Source organism: Oncorhynchus mykiss, chromosome 1, assembly GCF_057628025.1.
Source record: "Oncorhynchus mykiss isolate SJ-2025 chromosome 1, ASM5762802v1, whole genome shotgun sequence".
In the NCBI taxonomy this organism is placed as follows: domain Eukaryota; kingdom Metazoa; phylum Chordata; class Actinopteri; order Salmoniformes; family Salmonidae; genus Oncorhynchus; species Oncorhynchus mykiss.
In genome coordinates, this window is record NC_143022.1 from 70,266,381 (window position 1) to 70,289,366 (window position 22,986).

At 44.0% G+C, this 22,986-nt stretch overlaps 1 protein-coding gene across 16 annotated transcripts in view; it reads right to left on the reverse strand.

The window, feature by feature from the left end:
- The window catches only part of LOC110527477 (cullin-9), a 66,605-nt gene extending 44,155 nt beyond the window's left edge, over positions 1-22,450 (reverse strand). For 7 of the 16 annotated variants that reach the window (XR_016496637.1, XR_016496638.1, XM_021608783.3 and 4 more), the window contains exons 1-14: positions 22,084-22,450; positions 20,479-21,135; positions 14,282-14,436; positions 13,284-13,871; positions 12,941-13,121; positions 12,588-12,778; positions 12,046-12,436; positions 11,551-11,743; positions 11,243-11,444; positions 10,877-11,070; positions 10,561-10,757; positions 8,560-8,794; positions 4,788-4,893; positions 4,303-4,530 (exon numbers count right to left, since the gene is read on the reverse strand). Coding sequence is in view for 9 of the 16 variants with exons in the window: in XM_021608783.3 (XP_021464458.3) it covers positions 4,303-4,530; positions 4,788-4,893; positions 8,560-8,794; positions 10,561-10,757; positions 10,877-11,070; positions 11,243-11,444; positions 11,551-11,743; positions 12,046-12,436; positions 12,588-12,778; positions 12,941-13,121; positions 13,284-13,871; positions 14,282-14,436; positions 20,479-21,130 (3,513 nt within the window). In the remaining 7 variants the exon portion in view is untranslated. Of the gene's footprint in view, positions 1-4,302; positions 4,531-4,787; positions 4,894-8,559; positions 8,795-10,560; positions 10,758-10,876; positions 11,071-11,242; positions 11,445-11,550; positions 11,744-12,045; positions 12,437-12,587; positions 12,779-12,940; positions 13,122-13,283; positions 13,872-14,281; positions 14,437-20,478; positions 21,136-22,083 lie in introns of those variants that run through there. The other 9 variants (XR_016496639.1, XR_016496640.1, XM_090237813.1 and 6 more) reach the window with 3 other exon arrangements.
- Positions 22,451-22,986: the final 536 nt, after the last annotated feature.

Consider the following 22,986-nt stretch of genomic DNA (forward strand, 5'->3'; position numbering starts at 1 on the left):
TAATAGTGGAGACATGCAAAATCAAATTTCAAATGAAAAAACACATCAATGGCATTCATTTATTAAATAAATAAAATTTAAATAAAAATTGTATGCCTCTTTTCTATTTGCAGCCTTCTGATTTAAATACCAAAATAAACTTTTTCCACTGGCTAATAATTTTACAAATAAAATGATAATAAATCAATCAACCATTCAAGCCCATGCCTTGTAGCAAGAAAAAGTGCATAAAGAAAACTTTAATTATTGCACACTGGTCTAATCTGATGTGCCCAAGCCAGATACCTGGCATCTCTTCTTGGATGCTAGTTCATCAATGTCTGGGCTCAAGCTCTGAGCTAAAGAAATCCTCAGTATCGAGCGAAGATGTTCATCAGTCAGACGTCTCCTGTGAGTTGTTTTGGTCATCTTCATCGAGGAGAAAAGTTGCTCGCATAGATAAGTGCTGCCGAACATGGAGAGCATCTGAGCAGCTTGGGTGCGGAGCTGAGGCATTGTGTCAGGGATGAACCGTGGAAACTGTGCGGCGCCCACAGCATCATACTTTGACTTCAGCGTGTCGTTGCACTGGAGTTCAATCAGCTCCATTTGGATGTTGGTTGGTGCATTTTCCACATCAACTGCGAAGGGATTACTAAGCAGTTCAAACTTGCATTTCTGGGCATCGAAGTCGGCAAATCGCCGGCTAAACTCAGCGGCGAGAACACTGAGTTTTTCAGCAAACTGTGCGCATGGGAACACGGCGGTAGAGATCTGCGCTTTTATGGATTGGCAGCAGGGAAAATGGCAAGGGTTTCCTTGCAGCATCTGATTCTCCCACAGGCACAGTTTAGTTTTGAAGGCCCTCACTGCAGCGTACATGTCTGTGATGATGCGCCCCCGCCCCTGAAGCTGCAGGTTCAGCGCATCGAGATGGCTCGAGATGTCACAGAGAAAGGCCAGCTCACACAGGAACTTTTGCTCCCGGAGCTCTGCTGTATCCTTCCCTTTGGTTTCCAGGAATTGACATATTTCCTCACGCAGCTCGAAACATCTGTTCAGTACTTTTCCTCTGCTTAGCCATCTCACCTCTGTGTGATACGGCACGTCTGCGTATTCCGAACCACACTCCTCCAGAAAAGATTTAAACTGGCGGTGATTTAGACCTTTGGCTCTTATAAAGTTAACTACCTGTGTTACTGTGGTCATAACATGTTCCATCTTTAGGGCTTTGGCACACAGTGCTTCCTGATGTATGATGCAGTGGTAAACAGTTAGCTCACCTGCACAGTTCTCTTCCCGCATCTTCTCCCGAACCATGCCCACCAGTCCACTCTTTTTACCGCACATCGCTGGCGCACCATCTGTCGTTAATCCAACGAGTTTATCCGACGGCAGCTTTATTTCAGTTACACATTTGGAAACCTCCTCAAAGATTTCCTTTCCTGTGGTTGTGCCATGCATTGATTTGAATCCTAATAGCTCCTCCGTAACACACAGATTTGAGTCCACTCCACGGATGAAGACTGACAGCTGAGCAGTATCAGATGCGTCGCAGCTCTCATCCACAGCGAGGGAGAACGCAACAAAATCTTTTCCCTTTTCCATCAGCTGGTCATACAGATTGGTGGCAAGATCACATGTGCGATCAGCTACTGTGTTCCTGCTCAGGCTCACGTTTGAAAATGCTTGTTTTTTCTCTGGGCATACGAGGTCACAAACCTTCATCATGCACTTTTTCATGAACTCTCCCTCATTAAAGGGCCGGGCTGATTTTGCGATCTCTGCTGCCACTATATAACTAGCCTTTACAGCAGCCTCGCTTTGTCATGTGGCTTTTTTAAACATATTCTGTTGTGAAACCAAACTTCTTTTCATCTCCTCTACTTTCTGGCTCCTTTGAGTCATGTCCAGGTCCTTGTATTTGTCATGGTGTTTCGTTTCATAGTGTCGTCTAATGTTGTACTCCTTACTTACAGCCACGTTGACTCCACAAACAAGACAAACAGGTTTGTCTTTTACATATGTAAACAGATATTCTGCCTCCCACTTGTCCAGAAAGCTCCTGTTTTCTGCCTTTCTTTTCGCCATTTTTGGGAAGGGTTAGCTCGCTGACAGTTGTAGCGTCTATGTTGCTATGACTACTGTCACAGAGGAGAGAGCGTTTCTGGGTCCTGTCCTGATTGGCGCGCGAAAACAGCAGAGCATTATGGGATTCGTAGTATTAGTGGTGAATGCGCTGTATAATACCGGCGGGCCAGCTCTAGTAGTAATTTGGTATTGTCTCGCGGGCCAAATATAATTACCCCGCGGGCCAAATTTGGCCCACGGGCCAGAGTTTGACACCCATGTTCTAGACGAACAATTCTCGTAGCTTTTAGCCGTACCCTTATCCTACTCTGTTCCTCTGGTGATGTAGAGGTGAATCCAGGCCCTGCAGTGCCTAGCTCCACTCCTATTCCCCAGGCGCTCTCTTTTGATGACATCTGGAACCGTAATAGCCTTGGTTTCATGCATGTTAATATTAGAAGCCTCCTCCCTAAGTTTGTTTTATTCACTGCTTTAGCACACTGCCAACCCGGATGTTCTAGCAGTGTCTGAATCCTGGCTTAGGAAGACCACCAAAAACCCTGGAAGAGTTCTGTCCTACTATCCAGGTCTGTACCCAAACAATTTGAACTTCTACTTTTAAAAATCACCACTCTAAAAACAAGTCTCTCACCGTTGCCGCCTGCTATAGACCACTCTCTGCCCCCAGCTGTGCTCTGGACATCATATGTGAACTGATTGCCCCCCATCAATCTTCAGAGCTCGTGCTGCTAGGTGACCTAAACTGGAAATTATCAATGAACCTTCCAAGTACCACCCCAAAGCCGTAAACACTGGCACCCTCATAGATATCATCCTAACCAACTTGCCCTCTAAATACACCTCTGATGTTTTCAACCAAGATCTCAGCGTTCACTGCCTCATTGCCTGCATCCGTAATGGGTCAGCGGCCAAAAGACCTCCACTCATCACTGTCAAATGCTCCCTGAAACACTTCAGCGAGCAGGCCTTTCTAATCGACCTGGCCGGGGTATCCTGGAAGGATATTGACCTCATCCCGTCAGTAGAGGATGCCTGGGTTTTTTTTTTTTAATGCCTTCCTCACCATCTTAAATAAGCATACCCCTTTCAAGAAATTTAGAACCAGGAACAGATATAGCCCTTGGTTCTCTCCAGACCTGAATGCCCTTAACCAACACAAAAACATCCTATGGCATTCTGCATTAGCATCGAACAGCCCCTATGATATGCAACTTTTCATGGAAGCTAGAAACCAATATACACAGGCAGTTAGAAAAGCCAAGACTAACTTTTTTAAGCAGAAATTTGCTTCCTGCAACACAAACTCAAAAAGGTTCTGGGACACTAAAGTCTATGGAGAATAAATACACCTCCTCCCAGCTGCCCACTGCACTGAGGATAGGAAACACTGTCACCAATGATAAATCCACTATATAATTGAGAATTTCAATAAGCATTTTTCTACAGCTGGCCATGCTTTCCACCTGGCTACCCCTACCCCGGTCAAAAGCACTGCACACCCCACAACAACTCGCACAAGCATTCCCCATTTCTCCTTCTCCCAAATCCAGTCAGCTGATGTTCTGAAAGAGCTGCAAAATCTGGACCCCTACAAATCAGCCGGGCTAGACAATCTGGACCCTTTCTTTCTAAAAATTATCTGCAGAAATTGTTGCCACCCCTATTACTAGCCTGTTCAACCTCTCTTTCGTGTCATCTGAGGTCCCAAAGATTAACAAGAAATTTGTGGAGTGGTTGAAAAACGAGTTTAATGACTCCAACCTAAGTGTATGTAAACTTCCGACATCAACTGTACCATGGGCCTACATCCCAAATTGTGTTTTTTGGTTATATGGTTCATAAGATTTTTAAAGTATTTTTTTGCACATTTTAGCATGCTATCACGTCTTGCAAATGTCAAAGATGGAGGGAAATCTATACTAATGGACCTTATGGGTCCTTGAGGCAAATTTGACAACTAAACACACCGATTCAAGTCACTAGGTCAAACGGGGTGGCGGATATGATGATTTAAGTGAATGATCATGACAGCGCCACCTATAGTGAATTGATGCCATTCTTTTTAACAAAGTTACTCAAAAGTTACCAATCTATGCTTGAGTTATTTGACCATGTCAAGGTAATTATTTTATTTTTAATTAAAGAACAATAGGTTTAGCTGTGGAAAAAAACAAACAATGTGGAGTTAAAATATAACTGCTGAATAGTTAGATAGTAGCACTTGTACTAAACCTGTATGCAACCAGCCAGAACACTGGTGGTCATTTTCTTGTAGAGATTGGCGTACTTATCACAGTCTGTGATTAAGTCCCGCAGCTCTGTGACCATAAGCAGGTTGACACTGTGCTTGTCCAGCGCCTTGACCAGGGCTTCCTTTGTACCCAGACGACACATCACCACGGCATAGTCTTTGTTCAGAGAGGCCAGGCGATACAGGAAGCGGATGAGCTGCTGGACAACCTAGGGGAAAAAAAGAGAGAAAAAAACTTGTGTCATGACCATTAGCTAAAATAGAAACACAGGATTATAGCTATGCGTTTATAATCATGGAGGATCCACAGGAGGCTGGTGAGGGCAGGTCAAAATAATGGCTGGAATGGATTGAAATCAAACACATTGAAACCATATGTTTGATACCATTCCATTTGAGTCATTACCATGAGCCAGTCCTCCCCAATTAAGGTGCCATCAGCCACATGTGGGAAGATCTTTCTTACCTCACGGTCATTGATGAATGTGGTCATAGAAGACAAGCATGGTTCTATGCTCTCATGCCATGGAAGCAGATCCTCCTGGTAATTGTCCAAGACCTTGTTCAATATTCTACAGGAGATAATATAAAAACAGTCACAACTGTAACCACCTGACACAATACATGCATTGCATATATACAGTGCCATTCGGAAAGTATTCAGACCCCTTGAGTTTTTCCACATTTTGTTATGTTACAGCATTATTCTAAATTTGATTAAATAAAATAATTTCCTCAGCAATCTACACACAATAACAAAGCAAAAACAGGTTGACATTTTTGCAAATGTAATTTTTTGCTTATTTACATAAGTATTCAGCCCCTTTGCTATGAGACTCGAAATTGAGCTCAGGTGTATCCTGTTTCCATTGATCATCCTTCAGATGTTTCTACAACTAGATTGGAGTCCACCTGTGGTAAATCAATTGACTGGACATGATTTGGAAAAGCACACACCGGTCTATAAAAATGTCCCACAGTTGACAGTGCATATTAGAGCAAAAACCAAGCCATGAGGTCAAAGGAATTGTCCATAGAGCTACAAGACAGGATTTTGTCAGGGCACAGATCTGGGGAAGGGTACCAAAAAATGTCTACAGCATTGAAGGTCCCTAAAAAAAACAGTGGCCTCCATCATTCTTAAAATGGAAGTAGTTTGGAACCACCAAGCCACTTCCTAGAGCTAGATGCCCAGTCAAACTGAGCAATCGGGGGTTTAGGGCCTTTGGTCAGGGAGGTGACAAAAAAAACCTGATGGTCACTCTGACAGAGCTCTAGAATTCCTCTGTGGAGAGTGGAGAACCTTCCTGAAGGACAACCATCTCTGCAGCACACCACCAATCAGGATTTTATGGTAGAGTGGCCAGCCAGAAGTGACTCCTCAGTGACATGACAACCCGCTTAGAGTTAAAGACTCGCAGACCATGAGAAACAAGATTCTCTGGTCTGACGAAATCAAGATTGAACTCTTTGGCCTGAACGCCAAAGTCACGTCTGGAGGAAACCCTCCACCATCCTTACGGTGAAGCATGGCGGTGGCAGCATCATGCTGTGGGGATGTTTTCAGAGGCAGGGACTAGGAGACTAGTCAGGATTGTGGCAAAGATGAACAGAGCAAAGTACAGAGAGATCCTTTATGAAAACCTGCTCCAGAGCCCTCAGGACCTCAGACTGGGGGGAAGGTTCACCTTTCAACAGGAAGACAACCCTAAGCACACAGCCAACAACGCAGGAATGGTTTCGGGACAAGCGTCCGAATGTCCTTGAGTGGCCCAGCCAGAGCCCGGACTTGAACCCGATCTAACATCTATGGAAAGACCGAGAAATAGCTGTGCAGTAATGCTCCCAATTCAACCTGACAGAGCTTGAGGATCTGCAGAGAAGAATGGGAGAAACTACCCAAATACAGGTGTGCCAAGCTTGTAGTGTCATACCTAAGACTCGAGGCTGTAATCACTGCGTCAACAAAGTACTGAGTAAAGGGTCTGAATAGTTATGTAAATATGATTTTTTTATTACATTTGCAAACATTTCTGAAAACCTGTTTTTGCTTTGTCAGTGTGTGTAGATTGAGGATTCATTTTTTTAAATCCATTTTCGAATAAGGCTGTAAGGTAACAAAATGTGGAAAAGGGGTCTGAATACTTTCCATAGGCACAGTACATAACCTACGGCCCTTTGGGGTTCATTACACAGTATTGATGACAGGATCTAGGCACTGACATGGCATTCCAACAAGTAAACCCTGTAGTTAGTGTTTTGTCACAATACCAGATATTTTACATCGATACTCGATACCGAAACTATACTATGGAGAGAAAAAAAATAAGAAAGCGTTGTAGTTAGTCACAGAATAACCACTGGGCTTTAGTTTTTTTAAACATTGAACAATAGTTTGATTACTGGTAGAGCAAATAAAATATAATTTTTTATTCTATACTGAACAAAAATAAAACGCTACATGCAACAATTTCAAAGATTTGACTAAATTACAGTACATAAGTAAATCAGTCAATTGAAATAAATTCATTAGGCACTAATCTATGGATTTTACATGACTAGGCAGGGGCACAGCCAAGGGTAGGGATCCAGGCACAGCCAAGGGTAGGGATCCAGGCCCAGCCAATAAGAATGAGTTTGCCACAAAAGGGCTTTATTACAGACATTAATACTCCTCAGAACTCCGCCCCCTCAGACAATCCCACAGGTGTAGAAGTTGGATGTCAAGGTCCTGGGCTGGCATGGGTACACGTGGTCTGTGGGTGAGAGGCCGGTTGGACGTACTGCCAAATTCTCTAAAGCGACGTTACGGTAGAGAAATCAATGTTCAATTCTCTGTCAACAGCTCTGGTGGACATTCCTGCAGTCTGCATGCCAATTGCACGCTTCCTCAAAACTTGAGACATCTGTGGCATTATGTTCTGTGACAAAACTGCACATTTTAAAGTGGCCTTTTATTGTCCCCAGGACAAGGTGCACCTGTGTAATGATCATGCTTGTTTAATCAGCTTCTTGATATGCCACACCTGTAAAGTAGATGGATTATCTTAGCAAAGGGGAAATGCTCACTAACAGGGAAATAAAGACATTTGTGCTGGAAATTTGAAAGAAATAAGCTTTCTGTGCATAATAAAATGTACAGGACTTTTTTTCACCTCATGAAACCAACACTTTACAAGTTGCGATTATACTTTTGTTCAGTGTATACTCAATTTCTTTCAAAAATAAAACACCATATTAAAGAACAGAAGAATACCTTCAATTTCCTTACGCAAAACCATAGAGACTCAGAGCAGACAATACACAATTTTACAATTTCATCTAAACTTTTAAAAATGTAATTTGATACATGTCAGGGTTAATTTGCTCATCTATGGCCATAATATTGGGTCAAATGACAGACCTATGATTCATTATAGCTAAATAATTTAATGAATTAAATAGTTAAGTTTCAAAATGACAAAAACACAAGCTAACTTCTGAAGCTTGTATATTGCAAGTCTACACACCATAGAAATACAATAGATTTCACACAGCGTACTACAGTTCCCAGATTGCATTTCACTTCCCAGGGTGCATTGTACCCCCCCAGGGCTGTTAACTGGCTAGTGGCTACTGCTAGTAACAAGCCCAGAAACTCTAAGTAGTGTAAATATATTGCTGTCAAGCTATGAGCACATTTCACATTACATTTGGGTTGTGTGATCATATTATAATGTTAACATGAATGTCTTGTTGAATACATGTTCATGTCAATGTCACTCCAAAAAAATCTAATTTCGTAGAATAAGGACAACGTGCAAATGCAAATGTTATCTGTAAAATAGTTTTTTTATGTCGTTTTGGAAATAAAGCTCCCTTGTACTGCACTGATTTGTAACACCTTTTGCTTAGTTGTTCTGGTGGGCTGTCTCATCTGCTCTGTAATCAAAGCATTCAAATAGTTACGTGCTGCAGCCAATTTTGTCAACAAGCTACAGGTGTGGAGGTACTATGTTTTCGTTTGAAGAAGCCATGCTGTCGGCATTCTCTCTCCTCAAAAGTGTCTCGCACCGAGTCTTCTGCATGCGCAAGCATCCTGGCTAGCTTATTCTGCTCCCTTAAGAAGATCCAGACAAATTACTAGATAGACTCAATCCGTATATGATGTGAGACACACTTTACAGAAGTATCGAAAGTAACAAATTCTAGTACCGAACCATTTTTCATGTTACAGTTTTGAAAAAGCGCCGTCTCACCTGAGGATGGAGAGCTGTGTGGCCCGGTCAGCCCGGTGCTGGTCCATGAGGCGCACCAGGTCCTGGTAGGTCTCTCGGCTACGGGTCACCTGGTTGCACTCCTCCTCTAGCTGGGAGGAGTTGTCACAGAGCAGCTGCTCCAGGGTCAGGATCACCTCCTTGTTGGCTGTCATCTCTTTCAGGCTCACCACCAGCATCTTTAGCTCCGCATCCTTGAAGTCCAACTCCATCAACTCTGAGGGGACATATTCGGAACAGAACTTACTTAATCCTCTTTGTCCAGGGTTGTGCATAGAAAAGTACTGGGCGGCCCAGTTTTTATGGGCCACAAATAACTTATGACAATTGAAAATAATGGAAAAACATTCAGTGTAAACTTAAAGTAAGAATGACACAAATATTAATTTCCACAAAGTCTGCTGCCTCAGTTTGTATGATAGCAATTTGCATATATTCCAGAATGTTATGAAGAGTTATCAGATTAATTTAAATTAATTGCAAAGTCCCTCTTTGCCATGCAAATGAACTGAATCCCCAAAAAACAGTTCCACTGAATTTCAGCCCTGCCACAAAAGGACCAGCTGACATCATGTCAGTGATTCTCTCGTTAACACAGGTGTGAGTGTTGACGAGGACAAGGCTGGAGATCACTCTGTCACGCTGATTGAGTTTGAATAACAGACTGGAAGCTTCAAAAGTAGGGTGGTGCCTTTGGTCATTAATATGATCGAATCCGGAAACTATCATTTCGAAAACAAAACGTTTATTATTTCAGTGAAATACGGAACCGTTCGGTATTTTATCAAACGGGTGGCATCCCTAAGTCTAAATATCCTTGTTACATTGCACAACCTTCAATGTATGTCATAATTACGTAAAATTCTGGCAAATTAGTTCGCAGTGAGCCAGGCAGCCCAAACTGTTGCATATACCCTGCCTCTGCGTGCAATGAACACAAGAGAAATGACACAATTTCACCTGGTTAATATTGCCTACTAAACTGGATTAGTAGTTATAACTAGGTATTATGATTTATTGTTTTTTATAATATAAGTTTAATGCTAGCTAGCTATTTACCTTGGCTTCTACTGCATTCGCGTAACAGGCAGGCTACTCGTGGAGTGCAATGGTTAGAGCGTTGGACTAGTTAACTGTGCGGTTGCAAGATTGGACCCCTGAGCTAACAAGGTGAAAATCTGTAACAACCCTGAACAAGGCAGTTAACCCACAGTTCCTAGGCCGTCATTGAAAATAAGAATATGTGTTCTTAACTGACTTGCCTAGTTAACTAAAAGGTATACAAAAAAATAATAATCGGAGCCCAAAAATACAGATTTCCGATTGTTATGAGAACTTGAAATCGGCCCTAATTAATCGGCCATTCCGATTAATCGGTCAACCTCTAATCTGCACGCACAGTGAGGCAAAGACTTTTGGAGGATGGTCTGGTGTCAAAAAGGGAAGCAAAGAAGCCACTTCTCTCCAGGAAAATCACCAAAATAAAAGCTAGACAGTCAGGGAAAATCCCAAATTGTAGTATTTTTGTCATGGCATGGGGCCCCTTTGATTTTGCTTTAATGTTTGAGTCACTCTGATAGCCATGGCAAAAAGTGTAGAATTGCAGAAAATTTGCTTTAAAACTGCACATTTTCCTCTCAGCTTCATGGCAAGGTGTAGAATTGCATGAAATTGGCTTTAAAACAGCAAAATTGTATTACTGTGGCCAACAGGAGAGCCTCTAAAATGGCCATGCCCCCACCACAACCAAACCTAAACCCAATTTTGATCCCGAAAAAACCCTGTTGTCCACATTGGAACATAAGCCCATAAGAAAGGGATGTCATATTTTCTTTGTTATTTATTGTTAGAAGGAACTATCATAGTAATACAAGAGGCGTGGCAGAAAATGCTCATGTGCAACTAGCCAGCTAGGAATGCCTATACATAACCTTAACTCAGCACTTATTGATGAGTGTGTTCAGATGAGCAGTGAAATCGCACCTTTTTTCTCCAGCTTGTGGTCCATGGAGATGTGGTTGAGGGCGATGATGGCCAGCCATTTCTCTGGCCGCGACGCCGCGAGGCACTTCTTGAGCACGGTGCTGACATCACAGGCCACCAGCTGCTCCGCCAGGCTCTTACTACTAGAGATCAGCATGATGATCACCAACAGACCGTTCCTTACCGACAACATACACCTGGTAGGAGAGAGAGAGCAGATATCCCTTAGCCTCTACTGTAACAAAAGCAGTCTCATTATAGGAGTTGGGCATGTTAACATTCCCTTTGAGAGCCGGTCGAGGTGCAAATTACATACCCAGGTGTGTTGAGCATCAGTTCAATGGCAGCAGGGATGGCAGCCAGCAGTCCCTTGGAGCCCTCGGGGGTGGCAGAGCCAATACTGGCAAAGACTCCGAGCATCATGGGTGTGGCAGACTCAGAAAGAGGAAGACAGCAGCTGCTCATGCTGCTAAGGTTATACTTACTGGCGCCTGTGACGACCATCAGAGTCTAGAGCGGAGGGAAGAAATCAATCGTGGACAGAAACATGATAGAAAGCTTCTCCTTTACAGCTATATAGTTCTCATTACTTGTCATCCCCTAAAACTGCGTAAGAAATCTAGCTAGATTACATAACTGGCGGGAGTAAAAACAACTCACAACAAAGTGATTGGGAACTCACCGCCAGGGCAACTTGCTGGATCTGTGGAACAGTGGGGTATTCCTGCATACAAGAGAGGATGGCTTTGACGCCCCCCTCCGTGGCAAAGGAGACCCTCCACTCGTACTTGACCATGAGGGTGCGGGTGAGACGCAGGGTGCTGACCACATTCTCCTTGGGCTGCCCAGACAGCATGTCGACCACAAGCTTCAGGACTTTATCCCTGTGGGGAGGGAGGGGGGGCAGAGAAAAGTCAAAGATTGTGTTGGGAGGACACAAATGTCAAATGTGACCCTATAAGAGAGGAGGTGTGCAGGCAGCAGCCTTACCGGATGGTCTGGACAGCGTCTGTCCTGAGGGTGCTCCTTTCCTGAGGCCCCTCGTCCTCTAGGACCTTGGTGATAAACTTGATCCCAGCCAGCTGCTGGACTGGATCTGAGCCACTCTTCTTCATGATGTCCACCACCTCCCCAAGCTTCTCCAGGGCTGTCTTCTTGCCCTGCACCTTGGAGTTGTTGAACACTGGTGGGGAAAACACAAGGCAAAGCATGTTAGAGTAAGAATGGCTGTCATGAAGTAAATCATCCTGTATCCTGGGGTGTATTCATTAGGAACCAAACGGAAGCAAATGGACTGAAATTGGGAGGGATCTACCTGAATTTGTCAAATAAACACTCGTTTTCATTTTCACATTGCAAAATGTTTTGCTACAACAACAAAAATGGTTTCACTTGTCTTTCAATGGAAAAAAGGTGTTGGCTACAGCTGGAGGTAGTTTTCCAACTGAAAAAACAAACAAAGCTCAAAAACACTGACTGCCACACCTTTCATCTTCTCCTCCAGGTCTTCTGAGTAGTTAGACTCTTCCATGGGCAATTCAGACTCGGTGTCAGAGATATAGTCTGTAGGACTCTCCTTCTTAGGCTTCTTAGAAAATGAGCCCATGACAGAGGAGGAGGAAGCAGTGCCAGCAGATGAAGAGGTGCCCTGTCCTCCTCCCAGGCCAGAAGAGCCCGGGCAGCCGTCGGGCAGCAGCTCGTCATCCTCCAGGCCTCCCCCACCGCGCCGCATGTAGTGTTTAGAGAAGGAGTGGGAGCAGAGCAGGTCCCACAGACACGAGTTCTGCAGGGTCTGCTTCAGGTAGTGGAGCAACTTACGGGCCACCTCGCCTGGCACCGACAGCCGGATAAGAGTGGCCTCATCTGTGTCTGACATCTGACAAAGCAGAGAGAAGCAAGTCAAAAAACATTACATCTACGGTCAACTTGCATGGGGGCTGAGAGTCATGAAAAGAACAGGAAGAATGATTAGATTAGAGAGTGAGGGATTTGAAGCCAGAGGGGAGGATGGCGTGATGGACACTTGCCTGTTCATCGAGGCTCTGACGTAGGATGTTGTTGATCTCCTGCTGTTGCTTTGGTTCCAGCTTCTTGATGAAGAAGAGCACTTCCCACCACTCAGCCCGGCTCAGGGTGGCGCCATCAGCATGCAGCCCCTCAGCCAGGTAAGGCAACGAGTACAGCCCACCAGGAGGCTTGGAGAAGAATGTCTGACTCACTACATACAAGGGAGCACAACACCAACAATATTAGACAGTTACTAATAAAACAATATTTGGGCATTTTGTTGAGTTTACAGAATAACCTGCAAGTGCATTAGGGCTCAAAGTTCATGTACCTTGATGCTTTCGGAGCCACGCTATTGTTGAAAGTCACTTACTTAAGTGCGAGTCTGTGGGTGCAGGTGACCCCCTCTTACCAGCCGTTAGCTTGATGGTCTCAGTCAGGGAGGAGACCTTCTCCTGGACGTCTTTCTCACCCTGTCCACTGGTGCCCGCGGCCATGATCTCAACCATGTGCCAGTGCACCCAGTAGGTCCGAGATAGGGAGTTCCAGTACACCTGTGCCCACAAAAAGAAGCAGACCGCAATAAGCCAATCACATTGAAGCAAATGTGAGCTTCTATTGTTAATAAAAGTTTTTGTAACTCCGTCATCACTCTAAACCCTTAATCAGATCTCAGGAGCCAGCTGTGTGCTGATACCAGGTGTGATGTTTTGTACCTGCACTGGTGGCGAGCCGTCGTTACTGTAGCGGAAGTCCCCCTCATCACCTGTGCTGACTTCCTCATAGTCCTCCAGCATACGGACCAACATGCCGCTCTTCAGGTTGTCCTGCACGTATTCCACGTAAGCAGAGCGGCTGGCAAAGTCTGTGCGTGTCCTGAAGCCGCTGCCGGTCTTCTTCTTGGGTGGTGTTGTGGCTGCCATGCTTGAGGTGGTAAAGACAGGAAAGGCAGAGGCAGAGAAGCGGGGCTGGAATATGGAGCGCAGCATGCGGCGGGGCGGCACGTCCTCCTGGTCCTCCCCGCAGGCCCTGCTCTGGGCCAGGCTGCTGGACTGTGGCGGTTGCCGGTTGTGGTCCCAGCCCATGACGTGAACCAGCTCAGAGATGAGGTTAGCCATGGCCATGGTGAACTCAAACTCTCGCTGGACACGTAGGTTCTCTGGCTGGTGGCCTGCCCCTGAGGAGGAGCCTGGTGCGTCTTGCCGCTCAGAGCTTGACTCCACCCCTGCCGTGTTGAGCTTGTCCATCAAGGACGTCACACACAGGTACCGCTTCACCAGGGAGAACAGTAGCTTCCCTGGGATCTGGAGCACACGGAAAACGTCACATTCCATCTTAGCAATAGGTAACTTACTGGTTTGCTCTAGGACAGGGTTCTCCAACCCAGTTCCTGGACAGCTACCCTCCAGTTGGTTTTCGCTCCAACTCCAGTTGTAAATAAGCTGATTCAGCTTATCAACCAGATAGTTATTCAAATCAAGTGCGTTAGATTCAGGTTGGACCGAAAACCTACAGGGCAGTAGCTCTCCAGGAACATGGTTGGAGTGAAAACCTACAGGGCAGTAGCTCTCCAGGAACAGGGTTGGAGTGAAAACCTACAGGGCAGTAGCTCTCCAGGAACAGGGTTGGCGTGCCCTGTTCTAGATGTACATGTAGGAACACATTGGTGAGTAAAAGTACTGTACATAGACATATAATGTGATTTGGTAGCTACCTGAGGGAGGTGGATTCCCTCAAAAGAGATGCCATGCTCCTCAGAGGAGGTGGTCTCTGCAAACAGCTCCAGGAGGGTGTAGCGATTGTCAAAGTCCATGTGCTGCTCAATACCGTCCTGCTGGCTGAGTGACAGGAGCACATAGGCACGGCTCCCTGGGGGAAGACAGAAGCACCATTGTTATTTTATGTGGACACACTCTCCCTCGTGCTCTCTCCCCCTCTGAGCTTTCACTGGTTGGTCTGTCATGACACCTAGTATTAGGGGTGCGAATGTTTAAATAAAATTGGGATCCTTAACGTTAAGAAAACATCACCCCCCCCACACAATTTAAAATCACAGTGCAGCTGGCTCGCCTGCACTTTTTCGACGCTAATGATGCGAGATGTAGAATGTTGCATGTAGAATATCCTAGCCTATTCAATGATGATTGGCCCTGCTTTACTGAAGTTGTGTGATGGCCCTCCCACTTGGTCTGCCGTATTCTTTCTCTTTGCTCGTTTCCCTTATTAGGATGTTTGGCGGTTTGTTTGCTTTGGCACCTTTCAACACATTTATGCACGCAACCACTCACGTACACTACTGATTACACATACCATTGCTAATTGTATTTACATTACCTCAGTTAATAAATATATTTTTGTTATTCCTAATCTCCACGTTGTCTCCCTTTTTGTTACAGACTTCGAGCCGGTTTGGGACAGTTGCGAGACATTGCAAGCCAATTAATTGCAAAATACAGCATTCCATTGCGAGATACAGTGTTTGATTGCCGATAGACAGCCCTAGTGCACGGTTCTAACTGTCTGCCTGGTGGCCGGCCTGCTTCTACTGTGCCCCTCCCCTCTCCCTCAGTCCTTTGCTAACTTGCTATGAAAGATATGAGTGTTTGTGTTCTCAGAAGTACAGAACTAAATCAGTCTCCTCCATTCCAAAAATACGGAATCGTAGGAGCCAATTCCTAACAGAAGATGTGTTTTCTTTCAACTAAATATTATCTCACGACCTTCAAAGTACTTTTTTAGGTCTGGTCTGCAGGCAGGTTGCGCGTAGGTAGCTCAAGATTATTTGATTGACAGTTCTGGCCACCTAGTGATGGACGTCGGCCCCGTTTCAGAAGCGGCCTTATTTTACAAACAAGAAAAATGCCCATTCAGTGGCGCTTCAAAACCATCTCCAGAGAAGGTTTCGTGTCGGCATTTAAAAAGCTGTAGTTTCCCCTAGACATAAAAAAACATGCCGTACCCGAAGCACTTTCAAGGGTATATGACTGCAGTAGATAAAACTTATTCACCCAGTTCTAGCGGGTGTTTAAACATTAAGCAAAATTGTCATCTAGTATCTAATGAGGTGGTTACCACTGTCCCAGGAGAGTTGAGATATACCAGAGCTTAATCATCTTAATCACCTGATTAACAATACATTTCAGTTTCAATCAATTTGCACTTACAAGACAACCTAAAATCCTGGCATGGTAATAGTACTTAAAATGATGTGCTTTGTTTTTGCACTCGCACAAAGAAATCCATGTGAACAAATATATTTAAGTGCAGAAGTGTGTGACTAGGATTACAGGCAGCCCAATTATGTTTTCCACTAATTGGTCTTTTACCCAATCACATCAGATCTTTTCACATCAAATATTTTTCAGAGCTGACCTTATTGGTCAAAAGACCAATTAGTGAAAACGCAACCTTTGTGACAAAGCAAAGGCCTTTACAACCATATCAGCTCCCATTCACCTCAGAATATGTCAAAAGTATAAACACAGACAGGGTTCAAGAGATCTCCTGTGTACTCACGTATTTCCTCAACAGGGCTCAGAAATGAAAACAAACATCAGTCAGTGACAGACACTGATGGGAATGCAGAGCTGCCCTTAGCGTCATGTCAAAGGTCTCAGCCCTTCCTGATAGGAGTTACATCGAATAAAATTCCACAAGATTGTGAGCCTCATAGCCTAAGGAGAGGGAATTAAAAATGTACAGAAACCAAGAGGCAATTATATACAAGACAGCAGAGCACACACATTCAGATCTTCATATTTTTTTTTATTTTGGCCTCCCTAGTGGCACAGCGGTCTAAAGGCACTGCATCGCAGTGCTATAGTCGTTACTAAAGACCTGGGTTCATTCCCAGGTTGTTCCACAACCTGCCATGGCCCCAAGGGATTGCGCACAATTGGCCCGGCATCGTCCGTGTTAGGGGAGGGTTTGGCAGATGGGGCTTTATTTAGCTAATTGCACTCTAGCGACTCCTTGTGGCGGGCCGGTGCCTGCAGCCTGCCTACGGCGCCAGTTGGACGGTGTTTCCTCCAACACATTGGTGCGGCTGGCTTCCGGGTTAAGCTGACGAGTGTTAAGGAGCGCGGTTAGGCAGGTCATGTTTTGGAGGACGAATGGCTCCACCTTCTCCTCTCCCGAGCTCGTTGGGGAGTTGCAGCGATGAGTCAAGATCAAAAATTGCAGAGAAAAAAAGGGGTTCAAATTGTTTGTTTTTTTAATAAAAACATTGTGAGTGGCTTAATAAAGAAAAAGTAGCCTATAATAGCCAAATTCAATGAATGTTCTACTGTTTTCATAAAGCATGTTAGAAAATATACATTTCAGGCCTCCGGAGTGTGCAGTGGTCTAAGGCACTGCATCGCAGTGCTAGCTGTGCCACTAGAGATTCTGGGTTCGAGTCCAGGCTCTATCGCAGCCGGCCGCGACCGGGAGACCTAAGGGACGGCATACAATTGGCCCAGCATCGTCCAGGTTAGGGGAGGGTTTGGTCAGCAGGGATGTCCTTGTCCCATCACGCACTAGCGATGCCTGTGGCATGCCAGGCGCAGTGCACGCTGACACGGTCGTAGGTGTACAGTGTTTCCTCTGACACATTGGTGGGCCTGGCTTCCGGGTGGGCATTGTGTCAAGAAGCAGGGTGGCTTGGTTGGGTTTCGGAGGACGTACGGCTCTCGACCTTCACCTCTCCCGAGTCCGTATGGGAGTTGCAGCGATGAGACAAGACTAACTACCAATTGGATACCATGAAATTGGGGAAGAAATGTAAAAAGGTAATATTTTTCTACATTTCCTCTCCAGCAGAAAGTTGCTAAGAAAGCTTAAAAGGTGGCAGTACAGTTAAAAATATTATTTCTCTTTGCCAATATAATCCATCCACCTGACAGGTGTGGCATATCAAGAAGCTGATGAAACAGCATGATCATTACACAGGTGCACCTTGTGCTAGGGACAATAAAATGACACTAAAATGTGCAGTTTTGTCACAACATAATGCCACAGATGTCTCAAGTTGAGGTAGTGTGCAATTGGCATGCTGACGTCAGGAATGTCCACCAGAGCTGTTGCCAGATAAATTAACATTAAAATTACCATAAGCCGCCTGCAACATGTAACCACGCCAGCACACGACCTCCACATTCGGCTTCTTCACCTGCGGGATCGACTGAGAACAACCACCCAGACAACTGATGAAACTGAGGAGTATTTATGTATGTAATAAAGCCCTTGTGGGGAAAAACACATTTCGGTCACAACTTGCAGACTTGTTTATGTTTATGTTTAAATGTTCTCATGTTCTGAGCAAGGAACTGAAACGTTAGCTTTCTTACATAGCACATATTTCACTTTTACTTTCTTCTCCAACACTTTGTTTTTGCATTATTTAAACCAAATTGAACATGTTTTAATTATTTAGTTGAGGCTAAATTGATTTTTTGTTGATGCATTATATTAAGTTAAAATAAGTGTTCATTCAGTATTGTTGTAATTGTCATTGGAGAAGAAAGTAAAAGTGAAATATGTGCTATGTAAGAAAGCTAACGTTTCAGTTCCTTGCTCAGAACATGAGAACATATGAAAGCTGGTGGTTCCTTTTACATGAGTCTTCAATATTCCCAGGTAAGAAGTTTTAGGTTGTAGTTATTATAGGAATTATAGGACTATTTCTCTCTATACCATTTGTATTTCATTAACCTTTGACTATTGGATGTTCTTATAGGCACTTTAGTATTGCCAGTGTAACAGTATAGCTTCTGTCCCTCTCCTCGCTCCTCCCTGGGCTCGAACCTGCAACACAACGACAACAGCCACCATCGATGCAGCGTTACCTATGTAGAGCAAGAGGAACAACTACTAGAAGGCTCAGAGCGAGTGACGTTTGAAACGCTATTAGCGCGCACTAACTAGCTAGCCATTTCACTTCGGTTACACCAGCCTCATCTCGGGAGTTGATAGGCTTGAAGTCATAAACAGCTCAATGCTTGAAGCACAGTGAATAGCTGCTGGCAAAACGCACAAAAGTGCTGTTTGAATGAATACGTACGAGCCTGCTGCTGCATACCACCGCTCAGTCAGACTGCTCGATCAAATTTCAAATCATAGACTTAATTATAACATAATAACACAGAAATACGAGACTTAGGTCATTAATATGGTCGAATGCGGAAACTATCATTTCGAAAACAAAACGTTTATTCTTCCAGTAAAATACGGAACCTTTCCATATTTTATCTAACGGGTGGCATCCCTAAGTCTAAATATTGCTGTTACATTGTACAGCCTTCAATGTTATGTCATAATTAAGTCAAATTCTCGCGAATGCGCACCGCATCGATTATATGCAAAGCAGGACACGCTAGATAAACTAGTAATATCATCAGCCATGTGTAGTTAACTAGTGATCATGATTGATTGTTTTTTTTATAACTTACCTTGGCTTCTTACTGCATTCGCGTAACAGGCAGGCTCCTCGTGGAGTGCAATGAGAGGCAGGTGGTTCGAGCGTTGGACAAGTTAACTGTAAGGTTGCAAGATTGAATCCCCGAGCTGACAAGGTACAAATCTGTAATTCTGCCCCTGAACAAGGCAGTTAACCCACTGTTCCTAGGCCGTCATTGACAATAAGAATGTGTTCTTAACTGACTTGCCTAGTTAAATAAAAGTGTAAAAGAATATATATACATGCTTTTTTAAAATTATTATTATTATTATTTTTTTTTAAATCGGCCAAATCGGTATCCAAAAATACAGATTTCCGATTGTTATGAAATTGGCCCTAATTAAATCGGTCATTCCGATTAATAGGTTAACTTCTACTCACTACACAGGTTCCCATAGTTAGGTGCAGGATGATGTGCGTTGTCATAAATCTTGCCCTTGGAGGCAGAACTGAGCAATTTCCGCTAGAAGGGCAAGCTGCAGAGTCAAATTTGGCTATATTGTAAAAATTCAGGAAAACCAAAACAAGCTTTTTGGTCTGAATTTAAGGTTAGGCATTAGGGTTAGCAGTGTGGTTAGGGTTAAGTTTAGCTTTAAAATAAGATTTTATGACATAGTGGCTGTGCCAGCTAGTGACTATCCTGCAGAGCTGCATACAGGGAAAGATTCATGACAATAAATGCCAACCTGCTAATTAGGCTTACCATTGCCCACAGACTCTCAATTTCAAAATTAAAATGGGAAGTATTGTCAGTCAATGACAATAGAAAAAATGCTAGGGAAACTAAAACTAAAGGAGAGATTAATCAGTGGCTAAATCAAGAATTTAAGCCTTTTTTGGGCAAATAAAGCTACGAGTCATGCAGAAATACCATTATTCAGGTCAATGATGCTTACAGACGAATATTACACATACATAGTGACTGATTTACCTAATAGGGTTTTACATTGCAGCACATGCTCAGTCATCCAATAAACAACCACACTCAACAAACTGCGTAACCAAAAACAAACTGTGTCCTGCACTATAAACGTGTTTTGTATAGTAAGGGGAGTGGAACTCCAGGCAGATGGGTCATGTTTCACACCAACACACCAAAAACATCAGGTATCATAGCCTAACTAATAAACAGACTACAGGACCAGTGTGCAGATGTAAAACAGACAGGGGCCAAGTCCTCACATTTTAAGTAGACTACACAAAACACTTCCCCTTACTTTTCACAACTCATCAGTGATAAAGAAATATTAATAGTGGTAAAAGACAGTCTAGGTGAAAGCAAAAGGGCAGAAACACTGCCTAGCCTACTAGTAAGCCTGCTTTTTCTGTCTTGTCAGTTAAGATCAGTGGTCTATATAGAAAGGAAGGTGATAAGTATAGAATGTATTACCACCATGCCTCAGTCTCTCTACTCATTTCCAATATGGCTGACACTGGGACAGTGTAAGAATGAAATTATCAAAGCCCCACCATACCTGCGTCATGAGAGGCCAGAGCCCGGAGCATCTTCCCAGCACTTCTGCGGGTTTGTTGCTCCTTGTTGCAGAGCAGCTCCATGAGCAGGTCCAGGGCACCCGTCTCCTTGAAGACACCCACCAGTGAGCCGATGCTGGCGTAGGCACTCAGCACATGGATGGTGTGTGTGATGCTGATGGCAAAGTCGCTCTTCTTGGTCATCTGCTTGCGGGCCCTCCTGACCAAGTTCTTGACATCGTCCTTCATGTCAGAGAGCTCCACCTCATCAAAGGTGACATCATTAGGGAAATCTCCACCGGGCCTCTCCTCTGCCTCCTGGAGGGGCCGCTGGGCATCTGCCTTGCGCTTGCCCAGCAGCGTGGGGCAGTTGGCGTAGACGTCCTCCATTGACATCCACATCAGGATGTTCTCCGTTTTGCTCTCGCCTGAGTTTGAACCGCCCACCCCTGAACTGCTTCCCACTTCTCCTCCTGTCTCATTGCTCCCTCCACCTGAGCCACTACCGTCGTCTATGGCCAGCAGGCACCAGCGGATCAGGTACTCTGTCTGGCCATCATGAGTCCGCCGCTGCCGGATCAACTCCTCTGGGTAGGCCTGTAGCTTCGGGCCCAGCTGGACAAGCAGGTTTCCATTGCGGCGTTCGCCTAACATGATCGCTGTAAGGAAAAAAATTAAGAATGAATGACTAATATCAATACTTGTGGTGATACTTTGACCATATAAGATCAAATTAAAATAACACTGTTGGACAACTTGTAGCCAGGCTGTATCTTGTTAGCTGTGCACCTCTATGGAAATTAAAGTGAGATACTGGATCAGTGAGGTATAACAAAAACTACTGGATGGGCAAATCAGCCAATGAATGAAGACTTGGCTTGGCTGTTGACATATAATAAAGCTATTGGTGAATGGCAAATATAGCTAACGTTCGCTAGTTTGCAATACATATCCAGAAACTTTAGTTTCCTTTTCATTATGACCGATTTGAATATACATTTTTCGAGAAAAAAAAGGTACCTTATCAACACATATGTAGCTAGCTACTATAGTTAACTAAATAACGGCAGTAATTTGCATAAGAGATTGAGTAGCAGTTAGCTAAGCTATTATACAGCAGTTGCAAATTCTAACGACGGTCGGTAAACGCTGGCTGCTGCTATAGCGTTTGTTAGCTAGTAACGTTAACTTAATTACATTTTATCCATTTTGACTATCAAAGCTCTCTTCAAACATCTGATTGTATCAGCTGGGACGTTAACGTTAGTCAGCTCCACTTTTTAACACTAGCGAACGTTATCGTCCTATTTACTATGAAAAAGGTGTGGCTGCCAATGTCGCTGAATAACTCCAACAAGTTTACACTACAGACTGCCTCATCAGCAGGGGCCCTTTTTGACAAGGCAACACTGCCTCAAATGATTAAAGCTACATTACCTAGCTAGCTTGCTAACGCCTGACTCTGTTTCTAACGTTAGCAAGAAGATTTTACTAGCTACCAGTAACTAACATTAGCTACACTTTTTTGTATATGTAATTTGCGGGTAATAACTGAACTAGAGCGGCCTAATAACACCAACATAGCAGGGGATCGATAACTCGTTTACCTCCAGTGTTACAGGGTTTCCCCTTCACTTCTTCCCCGTTCTTCTGTCGATGGAGCTTTCTTCTCCGTTTTAATGTATCGTTTCCCAGCCTGGAAAAAGTTGGTAGGCAGCGTTTGATACTACGGGGCACACCGCACGGTGACAGCAACGTATGGTTTAGAAACTGAGGTGACGGGTAGGAATTTCCCTGTGAAACGAACGGTTGTTACTAGTTACCACAGCCACAAAGTCATATCGTGGCTATATCGTGAAAGAAAAAAAAACTAAAAATAGCCTTTTGGTCTTAATTTAAGGTTATGGTTAGGCATAAGGTTAGTAGTGTGGTTAGGTTTAAAACCAGACTTTATTAAGACACATTTTAGAAATGGGCGGGGTTTATAACTTTGTGGCTGTAATAACTAGTGACGACCGAATGAAACCGCTTCACTTCCGCTTAACTTTCATATCATGTCCCCTAATGTCAAAGAGGAAGCGGAGAAGCGAGAGGTTTTACTCCAACCAAAATATGTCCACCAAAATAAGCCCACGAAGTGAGTCATTTTTGTATGGAGGCCAATGAGAGAGTGTCGAATTTGGTCAACAAAAATGTAGTTGGTAATTTTCTATTATTTCATTGAATAGAAATGTCGTAATGGCTAGGTTGTTACCAATACACTGATATAGTGGCCTCTCGTGTCATTTTGGTAACATTGAAAAAAAAACGACTTTATATCAGAGTTTTGACTCTTTTCATAAACATAGAGGATTCATCATGGATATGACCCGTTTTAGCATGCCCATTGCCAGTGAGGGCTTCCACCATTTTTAAGTAGGCAACTGGGTGGGGATTCCTATGAGTTGGGAGCAATCAGCAAATGAATAAGAAGATAATTTACTAGTTTAGAATTGAGATAGCCTCAATGA